Below are 13982 nucleotides of genomic sequence, written 5' to 3' on the forward strand. Positions count from 1 at the left end.
CACACCTGGATAAAACCCCCACATCCATGTTGAAACAAGGAACTAAAAGCTGATTGTGTGTTTTCTGCCTAATTAGCATTAGCACTCTCTCTGTGCTAATGCTACATCAGGGAGCACGCTACATAGCCGTTTGTTAATGGCTTCATCCCAGAAGTAGTTCTGAACACGATTTAATTGCATGAGGCGAGCTAACCCGAACCTAATTAGCTCGCCTCAGATAATCACGCTAATTGTGTGTGTTGTTTGCAAAAGCCTGGTGAGCAAGAGCGGCTGGAAAAACTGTCGTATTTAAACACTCTAACTCTCACGAACGAGCTCCGAGACCAGTCTGCTCTTCGCTAGCACGTTTTATCTTTTTTATGCCGCACACTTGAACACTGGTCATGTGACTTTATAACACAAAAACAAAAATGCTTTTAACATTTAGATTTTTTCACTTAAGACTCTTATTTCTTTTGTATTTCTATTCAGTGTGTGTGTGCTAATGTGTTTCATTCCTCTTACAGCAATTTTTTTTTTTTTTTTTTTATTTTAAAAACAATATAATGGCTTTAACCCATTTTTAGTTTCTTTTAATGTTGAAGAAGACAGCTCCTGTTGTCACACACATAAGCAGACTCTATTGTTTCTCTGCAGCTTAAACCCCTACTGTATGTCCTGGAGATATCAGGAAACCTAAAGTTACAGCTTTATTTGACACTCCTTGCAGACTCCTCCATACAGTAAGTAAGAGTGCCACTGTGAACGAGCTGTTACCATAGAAACATTAACTGTAATAGATAACGAGTGCACTACTGTCAGAGCTGTTGTTACAGACAGTTAATCAACACATTTAATAAGTAAGAGTCTAATTAGATTAAAACTTCATGCTTTTATTTACCATTAAGCCTGCTATGCGACGCTTTAAAAAAATAAAATAATGTACTGTATGAAGGAAACCATCCAGAGTTGTTATAGCAGTAAATGTTTATATCCAATGCCTGATTAAAAAGAGTATAAATAATGGTTATTATTATTTTTAAATAATTTACAATAAAACTAGCTAATAAACAAACAAAAAAAAAACTAACCAACCAACCAACCAAGCAAACAAAAAAAAAACCTAACCAACCAAGCAAGCAACATTCACAACAACTAAACAATCAACAAACCAAAACAAACAATTAACCAGCAAAAACAACAACCAAAATTACCAAACAACACTCAAACAAAATAACTGATAACTAACCAAAACAAACAACCAAAGAACTAAAACAACCAACTAACCAATTCACCACCAACAACAACAACAACTGCTTGTCTGTCCAAGACATTGTAACTGCTGATGATTTCCTTCTAGTCCAGTGGTTTTCAACCAGTGTTTGTACCACACCCAATTTAATTAGAAAAAGGCTGTTAATTAGTTGATTGGTTAATTCAGGTGTGCTGGAAGCTCAGAAAGCACTGAAATGGGCAGGGAAGTGGGTTTTCCAGTACCGGAGCGACAACCACTGCAGTAGCTAATACACTTACAGTATCTCAATTGCTGTGTTATTTCCTGATGTGGGCTTTACAATGCTGAGGACAGAAGTGATTTTGCTTTCTAAAAAGAAAAAGCTAACAGAATTAATGTGCAAAAAGTGCAATCAATCTGCAGTTCAGAAAAACCCAGCCATGTGAAAACAAACTTTCCCTCAAATAAGAAGCCCAAAACTGAGCCTGGTCTGGATACGGAGTCGAGTTTTCATGCCAAGTATGAAAACTTTGAGGAGAGGAAATCTCCACAGCTGAAAGGAATGAATGCTTTAACGGCACTGCTGTGTTAAAGTGGTGCGATGTGCTGGAACACATATGGATTAAACTGTGGGCTGAATGGGAAGCTTCTTACATGGCTCAGGGACGTGATCATGCATCAGACCAATCGTCTTTTTAAATGTTAGTGCGTTTTTAAAGCAGTTTCCCTCCACACACACACACACACACACACAACGTCTTCACTCTCGATGCAACCTTTAAAAATTAAACAACTGTGTCCTCTGTGCTTCTTCAAATCAGAATTTTTTCATCATGTGCCTCACAAACCCTGGGTCACTATAAAGGATTCTAGTGTCATGTCATTTTTAATGGAATGTAAAAAGGTTAGCTATACAGTTTGATTTCATGCTTAACAATTAGAAGTGCTTCTATTTTTGAGTAATTTATATAAAGAATATTAAAAAGGCCAAGGAGGTTAAGCTAGTTTAAACACAGGGTGTTCAAGTCAAAGTGGGACTTTTGATCATACAGAATAGCAGAACACAGTTCTGAGATTAAAATCTTCCTTTATTTCTCTATATAATCCTCTACTACGTTCATACACTTATCCCAAAATCTAACTAGTGCTCGGATACCATTAAGGTGGAAAGTTTTCTCAGTACACCGGTGCCATGATTGGACTGGCTGTCTCATTCACACCTCAAATGCTGTCCTCCCAGGAACTCCTTTAATGCCCCTTTTCTTTAATGGAACAAACGGCCTACCGAAGGCTTTCTGTCTTTACAGGACAACGTACAGTATGCATGAGCTCATACTGCCCACTGTACCACTTGCATGTTACAGAAACTTGGCTGGGAGTTATTCCCACATCCTCCGCATAGTCATGACCACGGTCCAAGCTGTTTCTACATGTTTGACAGATTAAAGGAGCTCCTGGGAGACCAGCGTGTTAGACGTGAATCAGACAGTCAAAGTAGATCTTTTCTACCTTGATGGTATCTAAGCGAAGTGTAACGCTGGAATAAGTGCAGGGGATTACAGTACATAGTGAAATAAAGGTAGATTTATTTCTACCTTTCATTATTTCATACACATAAATTCATTATTTCTCCAAAACCATTCTCAGTGTTTTAATCACAGCTATAATAATGAATACTTAAGTAGTAGGGTGATGAACAGCTCAGTTACTTGTATCACTCAGAGGTTGATGAAGTTCCTGTTTCCTGTCCTGTTGAATTTTTCCCCCTCTCAAACAGGATTAATTTGCCAACAATTAAATTTTTTCATTAACCTTTTCAAAAACTCATAATCTAACACTGTGCCTGTGTCATTTCCTCCTCAGTGTAATTTCTGCCACCTGATAATAACTGTACATGATCAATGTCTTCAAACAGGAACAAGTTCAGCAAACCCATCTGTTCTCATATAAAGATTTATCTTACAAAGTTATACACAGAGTGGACCTGAGCGGGGACGTGAGCGAACTCTGTAGAGAGGCTACGGAATGATCCGTCATTTTTATGTTTTTTTTTTTTTTTTATGTTTATAGTTCCTTTAATCTATTGGATGTCTGTGAATTAACAGAGTTCCTGTTCTTACAGTACATACGTTAAAGCATCTTTAAACCTGTCATTCCCTCTCTTTAAGTTAATAAGAGAAAACTTTCCTGCAAGTATTTTTTATTATAAAATTTTAGATGATGTGTGGAGAGAGAGAGAGACAGACAGACAGACGTCTCCCGCTTTTGAGGCTTGATCTAGATCGAGGCATATGAACTCGTCTATCAGCAGCATTCCCTTGTCAGCTGATGTGCGAGCTTTTATTACTTTCCCATCATGCCGCTCTTTCCCTCGGTGACCTCGAGCAGTTGTAACACCCCTCCCCCCTCCCCCGGCCCGCAGCATTGCCACCCAAACAATTTTTCCACTCATGTTGCCATCTTGACAACAACGTCAACATAAGCAGCAGCGACTTTCTGAGTAAGCCAAGCTCTTCTACAGCCAGCACAAAAAAACCCACCATAAACAGTAATTACTATATGTACAGCCAGATTTATTAAGTGCGTTGTGTAAGGAATAAAACACTAGTCTTGTGCTGTTAAAGAAAAATAATGTGGTGTGGTGAAGCAGAGTTGCTCAAACCACCCTGAAGTTCGGATTATTATTTTTCTACAGCAGCACGACACCAAGTGTGTCTTTCCTTCTTTTTTTTTTATCTTTTCTTTTGACATCATGTGCTTATGAGGTTTTGTTCCGGCAGATGTTTTTTTAGCGAACATCACGTATTCATGCTTCGTAGAATCCAGACGCTTACGTCCTCTTCATAGCACAATGTCCGAAAGAATAAAGTTTCTCATTTTTTAATTCCAATCTTCTCCTGTGACAGAAAAAAACACTCATGCTATGAGACGGGGCCAGGAATACACATCACTGTCAGGAACGTATGCGCTTGGAAAGCATTACGAAAGCATTGCACACACTTGTACGTTCAAATCTTTCCTTCCTCTTTGACAATCAAGAGGATGAGATAAGGGTTGGGTATAAGTACGTGACACGGAGAAAGAACAAAGCGCAGCTCAAGGACACTGAAACCAACACACACACACACTGTCTACCGAGTTAAAGTGCTACTGTATATTGCACTGTTTTAGGGATGTAACATGATGACATTATCTGTATCTAATCGATAAAGTGCTCCACATGTCTGCAGCTTTATTCTAGTGTAACTGTTGAACTGTGAAATGGGCGTGGCATAAATCAGAAGGTTTCTTGAAACACTTTCAGTTTATGCCACACCCACTTTAAATCCGAACACCGACACACATACAGACATGTGGTGCGCTACATAGACTACATAGAATTTGAGTCATTGTGGTACGCGACTCTAAGACATGTTATTCGTGTGCTATCTTTCCCTGTTGATTAAATAGATCCTGAAATTCCAGTTTAGCTCAGGTTGTATAAATGGCGCCATTTGTGAGATTACTAAAACCTCCAGATCAGACGCTTGGGACAGGCTGCGGCGCGCAGACGTCACATTTATGGATCTGTCCACGTCGTTAATGACGCGCTCTCTTGCTGTAACTTACAATCCTGTGGTCTCCGAGCAAGCCTGATTATTGCTAAGATTGAAACAAGTGTGTGTGTTTATAGAATTAGAGCACTGCCGAGACGTGTTAATTGTCCGTTCTGCTGTGATGAAGGATCCCTGGGACGTTCGTATCGGCTTCAGTGAGCCATTAGAGGGCTCCTGAACAACCCCTCAGAGAAGTAGGTTATTAAAGTGCAGACAACCTGAGAGAGAGAGTGTGAAAAGTTCGCAGAGATGAGTGTAAGAAAAGAGCGTGGGCGTCTGCACATAGATAAGCAGCTGCGCACACAGTGTCCTGCTGAGAGCCGTGTCAGGAAAATGGCTCGAGGACGTTAGCAAAAGATGTTTAGGAAGAAATACAAGCTGTAACACGGTGCTGATGAGTTCTTTACTCTGAAGCCATGAAATCACAGGATTATACTAATGCGCTTGTTCTGATACATCGATGTTACTGTAATAACAATTCATTTACAGGGACGTGTACAGTAGACGCTCCTGACAGACAGATAAAAAACAGGTACTGTATAATCATACTGCTTGATATGGTGACATTTCTAAATCAGCCAGAGGTAAAGCTGTAATTGCCTGGTTTTTGGTGAGATATAAACGGTTCATAGCTGCTACAGTATTATCTATAGTAAACACGTTCCATGACGTTTTATGTAGACAGAATTGATAAAACATACAACGGGTAACTTTTTTAACTTAAGTGATCTCACAGATGACTGTTCAAAGGCTGGTCGTGTCAAATGGTTTGAGGTCATTGAGGTAAAATCTTTATGCATACATGCAATAATCTTAACCTTACAATTCTGAGGTAGCAAGAAAATTACGCATCACTCACGCTGGTGACTTTGCGGTAGATCTGGGCTGCGTTCTGGCATTCCGAGTATGGATATTCCGACGTAGTCATCTCCAGGATGCACATCCCAAACGCGTAAACATCCACTGCCTCATCGTACTTCTCTTCGTACATCTCCGGAGCCATGAATTCAGGAGTTCCTGTAAGAGAGAAAAAGAAAGAGCGGGCAAAACTTGAAATGTTTAGTGGGTCCAGTACAGAACTTTGAGGAACACCTTTGTCTTCAATATACATATATAATATAAAACCACCTAGGTTTTGGGTTCCACTTTTGCCACCAGGGTGGCTCTGGCCTCTCAGGGCATGATTCCACAACACACCTGTGTGCTGCGGTGCCTGGCAACAGAATGTGGGCACATTCCATGGTTGCTTGATCGGATTAGGATCTGGGGAGTTTAGAGGCTGGGTTAAGGGCTTTGGGCCCTTTGCCTGTTGGGCCTCGTGGAAAGTGAGGTTGTACTGGGTGTTCTGGTGCTTTTTTATCATGGCATGCCTTGAGTTTTTTTATAGATTTTGCTGAGCAGCATATTTGCATACCTTACATGTTTCACATCTAAACACTTGCTTCTAATGAATAAACAGGAGTGTCAGAGACTAGGCCTAGTCAGTCATTTCAGCGTTAAGAGCCTCCATTAAGAGGCAGCCACCTCCCTCACCACAATGAATTAAAGGTCAATAAAACTAAAAAGAGCAGCAGAATTCCAGGGGTGGAGCTGAATCTGATCCAACTTCACCTTTAACCCTAAGCCCAACCTACACATTGCTGTACAACACTCTACTCCCGGATTTCTGGCTTGACTCTGCTTAGGTAGGAGGAGCCAGATCAGATCAGACTCCATCCCATAAACATTTTGTTCTGTAGTAAGAGGTGCTCACAACCATCGCAGTGGAATCAACAGAATAAAGTTTACCATCAGTGACAAAATGTGAGAACTTTAGGAGTTTCACCGAAACCTTCGCTGTAAATGCAGCACGTGTCTGTTAACGTCATTATATCTAATCTCTGGCTGGAGCTGTGCTGGTGTAAATATGGAGGAATCAATAAATAAACACACACTCTGTGTTGGACGAAGAGGTGGCGCAGGTGATGTTTACAGTAATAACTGTAAAGGTCAGTTTAACCCCTAAGATAACATCGCACACCAGCCAAGAACCTGTAATAAGGGATCTTATGCAGATTTAACTGAATCTTTTGGTTCATTTGTTTAGTTTTTCTGTTGTGTTTTTGTGCCACATGACTGATTTAATAATTACAGAAATACCTTGCTTTAAACATTTTCTTTCACAACCTGTGATAATTGTTTCTTGTCGAATCGGAATCAGATGAATTGACTCAAATCGGTAGCTAACTTACCGATGACGCTTTTGGCGAAGGAGGCGCTCTTAAGTGTCGCCAGACCCAAATCTCCAATCTTGACAGATCCAGTGGGTCCTGTGATAAAGATGTTGTCGCACTTGAGATCCCGGTGGATGATGGGTGGGGTGCGGGTGTGCAGGAAGTGGAGGCCCTTCAGGATCTGGTGGCTCCAGCGCTGTAGAAGTTTCAGCTTCATCTCTTTGAACCGCTTCAGGTATCTGAGTGGAAGTAAGACAGAGGAGTGAGCTGTTTCTTTAAGTGTCAGGAGGAAAGAAAGAAAGAAAGAAAGAAAGAAAGAAAGAAAGAACTGACAGGCAGATGGACAGACAGAAAGAAGGATAGTGACAGATAAATAAACTGAGAGAGACAGATGGAAGGAAGGAAAAAAATAAAAACTGAGAGAAAGACAGGACAGACTAATTGATAGAAAGGCCAAAGTTTTTTTTGTGTGTGTGTGTGTGTGTGTGTGTGTGTGTGTGTGTGTGTGTGTTTGTGTGCGTGCATGTGCGTGCGTGTGAATGTGTGTGTTCCTGACAGGACTGAACTTACGTCTTGAGTGTTCCTGAAGTCATAAGTTCAGTAACCAGGATGATGCACTTGTGACCTTTAACAGTGGACTTCCAGGAGTCATAGAAGCGAACGATGTTGGGGTGCTGCAGCCCCTTCAGCATCTCTACCTCCTCGCTAAAGCGCTGTCGCTCCGCTTTACTCAGCCGCCGTGTCTGCAAAACAAACACAACAGACTGAGAAATTGACCTGAGTGTTCAGACTCCTGATAGCATAAGTGTTTTATGAGACAAGCTACGTGATTAAAGCCAAGACACAAACACTTATAGGTAGAATCTTATCGCTCGCTGTAGCACTCTCTAACCCCAATCTCGAACACAAAGGAGAAGTAGAGTACAAGGAAACTGACCTTCACACTATGCCAAGAGTGACCCTCTCCCTGCCTTCCTGTTTTATGGGCTCTGGCTGTGCAGGTCAGAGGATGAGATCAGTCACAATACAGAGTGTCCACACTACTCAAACATACTGGACTTTTGCCTCAAGTGGTCTCTGATCTGTCAGGTTAGGGGGAGGGGGATTTAGGGCTGAGTGACACGAGCTTCATGTTCAGGTGAATGGGGTTCAAATTAGGATGAGTAAGGTTCAGAATAGGGTCATGAGATTAAAGTTACCGTGAGGGGATTTAGGTTAGGATCAGCAGGATTAGGGGTATGGACAGTGGGGCTCAGGGAAGGGGGAGGAGGTTGGGTTAGGACCAGAGTGGTTCAGTTTAGGGTCAGTGTGGTTCAGGTTTGTGTCAGTGGGGTAAAGGGTTAGGGTCAATGAGGTACTGGTTAGGTTACGAGGGTTCAGGTTAGGGTCAGTGGAATTTAAGTTATGGTCAGTGGGTTTAGGTTAGGGTCGATTGGGTTCAGATTAGGGTCAGTGGGTTCAGGTTAGGGTCAGTGGGTTCAGGTTAGGGTCAGTGGGTTCCAATTAAGGTCAGTGGGCTTTAGGTTGGAGTCAGTGGGTCTAAATTAAGGTCAGTGGGCTTCAGGTTAGAGTCAATGGCTTTGAATTCGGGTCAATGGGCTTCAGGTTAGGATCAGTGGGTTCACGTTAGGTTGACAGGGGTTCAGGTTAGGGTCAGTGGGTTCAGGATATGGATATGGTAACGCTTACATGGTCAGGGTTAAGGCTAAGGCTTTTAAGGTTAAGGTTGAGGTTACAAAGGATACAGTTATGTTACAGAGGTTAAGATTAAGCTTAGCCTTCTTCCTACTTATTTTTGTCTTGATAGTGAAAGTCAGTCCTGAAGAACCACCACAACTGTCAGCTCTGGTAATTTTAAATAATTAAAATGATTATTTGGAATTGAAACTGCTTCACTTTTAAACCATTCTGGTCCCTTCTGGATGATTCTGATCTCTGCTTAATGACCTCACAGAAATCTAAATCTATACATAATTGTAGAATACCTACATAAGCAGTCACACTATTACACCATTGCATGATTATACTATTACGCTATTATACCATTAATTCTCCGGCTGAGCTTTTAAGCACATTTGCCTTTTCATCTCTTGTTATGCAAAAGCAATTTGAGCAAATGGTTTTTCCTTTACACTATTCGGCATTGCTGGTTCACTTATTCTGGTATGGTGTAATGTAGGTGACATGAGGGCTCTGGAGAGCCTCCCACGCACCACTTCATACAATCCTCTTCACGTCTGTTAGTGCGCTTAGGGATTTTACTTGCAATCTCGGTTTAACACGTGCACGGCGAACAGTCACTCGTGCTGGCAGTCAGCAAGTTGGTCGTGCCATACACAACGGATCTGAGGATGACTCTTGGGAACTCCCAAAACTGACAGTTTGCTCAGTAATCTGGTCATACATGAACGGAATGAATGGAAGTTACTGTGTGAAAGGTGTTAGTGAGTTTACAAATAATAAAACAGAGATGACATCCATCAGGCTTCAGCAAACAATATGTGGTAAATGTGAAGCAAACAGATGCCACGGACAGGCTTTGGTTGCTGTGTCATGCACACGAGAGATGTGCAAGCCACATAATAATGCCTGTAACTGGTCATTAAAATCGAGTTAGATCATAGGCTGATTTAGTCCAACTTTGAAAAGAAACGGAGAGAGACAAAAACTATTGTATAAATCACACAGTTAAGTACTTTCCCTTTTCTCAGATTAAGCCACACCCACAAGCACAGCTTAGTGCTGTGATTGGGCAGTGATTGCATTTTAATGAGAAAATTGCGAATATGAATATATACCATCTGCATGTAACATTTCCCGCATGGTGCAAACGCTCTTACATCTGGCATAGAGTTTTCTCCAGAGATTAGCATTTCATATTCGCTAAACCATAGCTGACTTGACTCCTCTAACATTTCTTAAATGAACAGAAAAAGAAAACTGTTTTACAAAGTCAGGGTTTGAGTACGGTGTGTAGTTATACATGCGGGCGTTAAATATGAAGTCATCTCTGCCAAACCCCAAGACCACAAAAACGCAGAACTTGGCAAGTCATGTTACATATAACTCACAGCTTGTAATTACAAAATGCAAGCCATGAAGTCTAAATTAAATTTTACTTGAGAGCTAAGGGAATGAGGAACCATGCCAAGAACATTTAAAGGGCTTCTGGGAGTTTGGGACGCAAGTAAGTAATGGCGAAGGCACAGGGATGGGGTGGGGTGGGGTGGTGTGGGGGTGAGTATGGTGCATGGTGTACACACTGTGAATGTTTCTTATGTAATCCTATAAAGAAGGAGAATTTTCATCCACCATCATCAAGATGTGTATTTAAGGACTGTACCTTAGGAGAGTAAACAAATTAAACTAATTATACAATTTGTACAAAGACTGTAGGGGAAAGAGTAGGAGAAGTGGATTTTTTTTACCCGAAATGCTAAAAAAAAATCCAAAATGGCGGAAATTAAAAAGATTTCTTTAAGGAGAGTTTATTCTTTGTAATTTTTTTTTGTCTAATTATGTAACTGGTAAAACGTGCATTAAAAGAGAGGCTGGAGAGGGGACAGATGTTTACAGCTGCTATAACTTACATGAGAACAGAATGTTCTCACTTGTTTCATGGACTTTCTCAACATTAAAAGTAATCAACAATCTTTATTTAATATAATTCATTCCCTCATTACCTATAGCGCTTATGGTGTACAGGGTTGTGGGAAGCCTGGAGCCTACCCCAGAGGACTTGGCGCATGAGGCGGGGTACACCCTGGAAAGGGTGCCAAAGTCCATTGCAGGGCAAACAAGCAGACAATTTGTAAACGCCAGTTAACCTAATCTGCATGTCTTGGGACTGTGGGAGGAAACTGGAATACCTGGAGAAACCCACCAAGAACGGGGAGAACATACAAAATGTATACAGACTTGAGGGGGGAATCGAATTGGTTAATCGGCCACAATTACCAGAATTGCCTGGTTTTCAATTTGATTTGCTGTGACTGGCGATCGGCCGATCAGCCTCAGATATAACCAATTCTGTACCAAGTGCAGAAGCTTATGTGTGGCGCAAGAGAAGTTGATTTTCATGGTGTTTCATTATCAAAAATCACACCCATTAAAAGCCTTTAAACTGCCAAACTCTGTGAGCAAATTAGTCTTAAACCCACTTATTACACACTTACATCAGTCTCCAAACGCCACAAGCACTAATTAGTTGAAAATACTGTGCATTAGAAGACTTGTGCGCCTGTTTGCTTGCAAACACTCAACTCGAGTTTTCGAGGCATCTGTTTAATCCTAAAGGTAAACTGTTTACACATTTTCATCCCTTGTGTTAAGAGTGAATTATTTGCTAAGTTTGTTAAGAAATAATAATTATGACAGAGGACAGAGCTATGTGTTGGTCAATTAATTGTTAAACTCTTGCATTTTAGCAATAAGTAAGTTAGTTAGTGTTGTTTAAATGCTGCGCTTTTAAGTAAGAAAACTAATGTTAAAAGGAACGGGCTACACTTAATTAATTAATAAACTTTTTAAAAATGTTTTAATTGTAATAAAATCGGGTGGTAGTGGTTAGCACTGTCGCCTTGCACCTCCAGGGTCTGGGTTCGATTCCAAACCTTGCAAGCCAGGCTGGATTCCCATCTCTGTGTGCACGGAGTTTGCATGTTCTCCCCGTGCTTGGTGGGTTTCTACCGGGTGTTCTGGTTTTCTCCCACAGTCCAAAGACCTACAGATTAGTCTAATGGGCGTGCCCCAAATTGGCCGTATTGTGTCAAAGTGTGTGTGTGCCCTGCGATGGATTGGCACCCTGTCCAGGGTGTACCCTGCCTCGTGCCCTAAGAATTAGCTCCAGGCCCCCCCGCCACCCTGAATACTGGATAACGCAGTATAGATGAGTGAGTAAGTGAGTGAAATCGGGTGAAAATCAAGAATCAAGATGACTGGTGATTTCCATCCCTACTACTGGATATGGAAAATAACCAGCTTCAGGGTGGCACCAGACTGTATAAGATTATTATAACTGTTATGACATAATAAATCTTTAAGACTGGTTATTTGCTACTGTAAATAAGTCAGGAGGCATGGCCTGTTGCTCCGCTCCTCTTGTGTTTGCATTGCAAACCTGTCCCGATGAACATTTTAAGAATTTGGACATGACTCATGCAGCCGCGTTTGCTGAGTTTATTTGCAACTCTTGTACACACTGCTTCTCCGGCCTTGTTCTCAGGTGTGCAGAGCTTAGAAGCAGGAACCTGAGCACAATGATCGATGTCCTGCCTTGCTTTTTCAGCTCACAACAACATACCCTTAAAAATCTTTCTGAAACCCATCAACCTCGCTGAAGCTGGACTTGAGCGCTAGCACTGAGCTGTGGCTAATAAATGCGCCAGCTTGTTGACAGACAGCCACAAGGAAAACCAACAGGGACTGAAAACTGAGAACATACTGTGCATGTGATCAAGCGCATGTGTGTATGTGTGTGTGTCATGGGGGTTGAGAGCATGCTGGGTTATTGGTTAAAGTGTGCTTGTGCTATTAAATGACAGATTAGAAAAACAGCTGTGCGGAGGAGATCTTGACTCTTGCACTTCTCGGCAGTTAGGTCCCCCCTGGTCTTCTATTAGCCGTCAAACTGAGTATTATTTGATGATTAAATGGCCACACACACCTATGCACAAACAGTGGAGAGCCCATGTGCATAGCTTATTTTTAGTACACACAGATGTTTGGGCTTCATCATAAGCTGGATTCAAACACATTAAAGGGACACTCCATGTGTTTTATCACGTGGCATGATTTACAGAATAAGCAATAAGCAAAGAAAAAAATTAACAAAAAAAAAAAGTTTTTGTGTATACTCTACACAGGAAAGCTATCCAAGCAGTAACATAGAACAGGTAAACACAATCAGGTACTTTAGCAAAACAATGATAAGATAAGGGAAAAGACAGGACCAGAACAAAACCCAAAACAAACACAATCCCGAATAAGCCTCAAAAAGTTTTGAGACTGGTCTTGTAACATGCCAACAGATTTTAGCACAGGCTGGAGGCGCAGTCACGGACGCAGGCGCAGCAACGACCTTCATAAGTCAGTGTGCCAAAAGACATCATCCTGTGGACATTGGGAGCTGTGATGCTGGTGCTGTTCTGACCATGTGTGTTACCATGTTACCATGTTTCATCATGGACAGCAAATTAGAACAGAGTGAATGCACTGTGTGAAACTGGGCAAATCTGCCACTGAGACATTTGACATGATTCGGCAAGTTTATGGCGATGCTGCAACGAGTGTGTTTTAAGTGGCACGCGAACTTCAAGAGCGGAAGAACATCACCGGAAGACCACAAGAAAGAACCAGGAAGACTCAATCAGAATTAGCTCAACCCCCAAAAACGTTTAAACCATTTGGCAACTTGTGCATCATGATCGTCCGAGAACAATCCACAACAGTGCTGCTGTTGTTGGTGTGTCACATGGATCAGGTCCAGACAATCCACACGTTTGCAGAAGGAATAACGCGTCGAAGTCTGCCAAGAACTCTGTTAGCATGGACGCTGTGGGTGACATGTCCTTCATGTCGAGGGTCATTACTGGTGTTTGGGTACGACCCTGTTTTTTCACATTCGTGGCACTGTGCATTAAGAATTCATGCCTCTGGGCCCAGACCACCAATAATTTCTACCGTCAGGTCTTAAGGCGCCTGAGGGTAAAGGTGGCCTGATATGTGGCTCGCGAATCTCGAAAGATTCCCATTCTTGGGAGCAGTTTTGGGGGAACAAAATTTTATCCACTGCTAGCCATTTCCCACCCATCAGAGAGGCAGAGTCGGGACACTCTCCCATCAAAGTGGCAGCTACCAACCATGTGGGCCAAAGACTATCATATTCTTCCTCTGAGAAAATGTGGTGCCAGCTGACTACGTCTTTTTGAACTGCTGCTCACGGCATGTTAGGGATGGCGG

General features: G+C 41.7%; 1 protein-coding gene across 2 annotated transcripts in view; it reads right to left on the reverse strand.

Annotated features, from left to right (window-relative positions):
- The window catches only part of wnk4b (WNK lysine deficient protein kinase 4b), a 60526-nt gene that overhangs the window by 22774 nt on the left and 23770 nt on the right, over positions 1–13982 (reverse strand). For both annotated transcript variants that reach the window (XM_053492324.1, XM_053492323.1), the window contains exons 2-4: positions 7593–7765; positions 7041–7261; positions 5669–5826 (exon numbers count right to left, since the gene is read on the reverse strand). In XM_053492324.1, coding sequence (XP_053348299.1) covers positions 5669–5826; positions 7041–7261; positions 7593–7765 — 552 coding nt within the window. The remainder of the gene's footprint in view (positions 1–5668; positions 5827–7040; positions 7262–7592; positions 7766–13982) is intronic.

This window comes from Clarias gariepinus, chromosome 3 (genome assembly GCF_024256425.1).
Source record: "Clarias gariepinus isolate MV-2021 ecotype Netherlands chromosome 3, CGAR_prim_01v2, whole genome shotgun sequence".
NCBI classification, from domain to species: Eukaryota; Metazoa; Chordata; class Actinopteri; order Siluriformes; family Clariidae; genus Clarias; species Clarias gariepinus.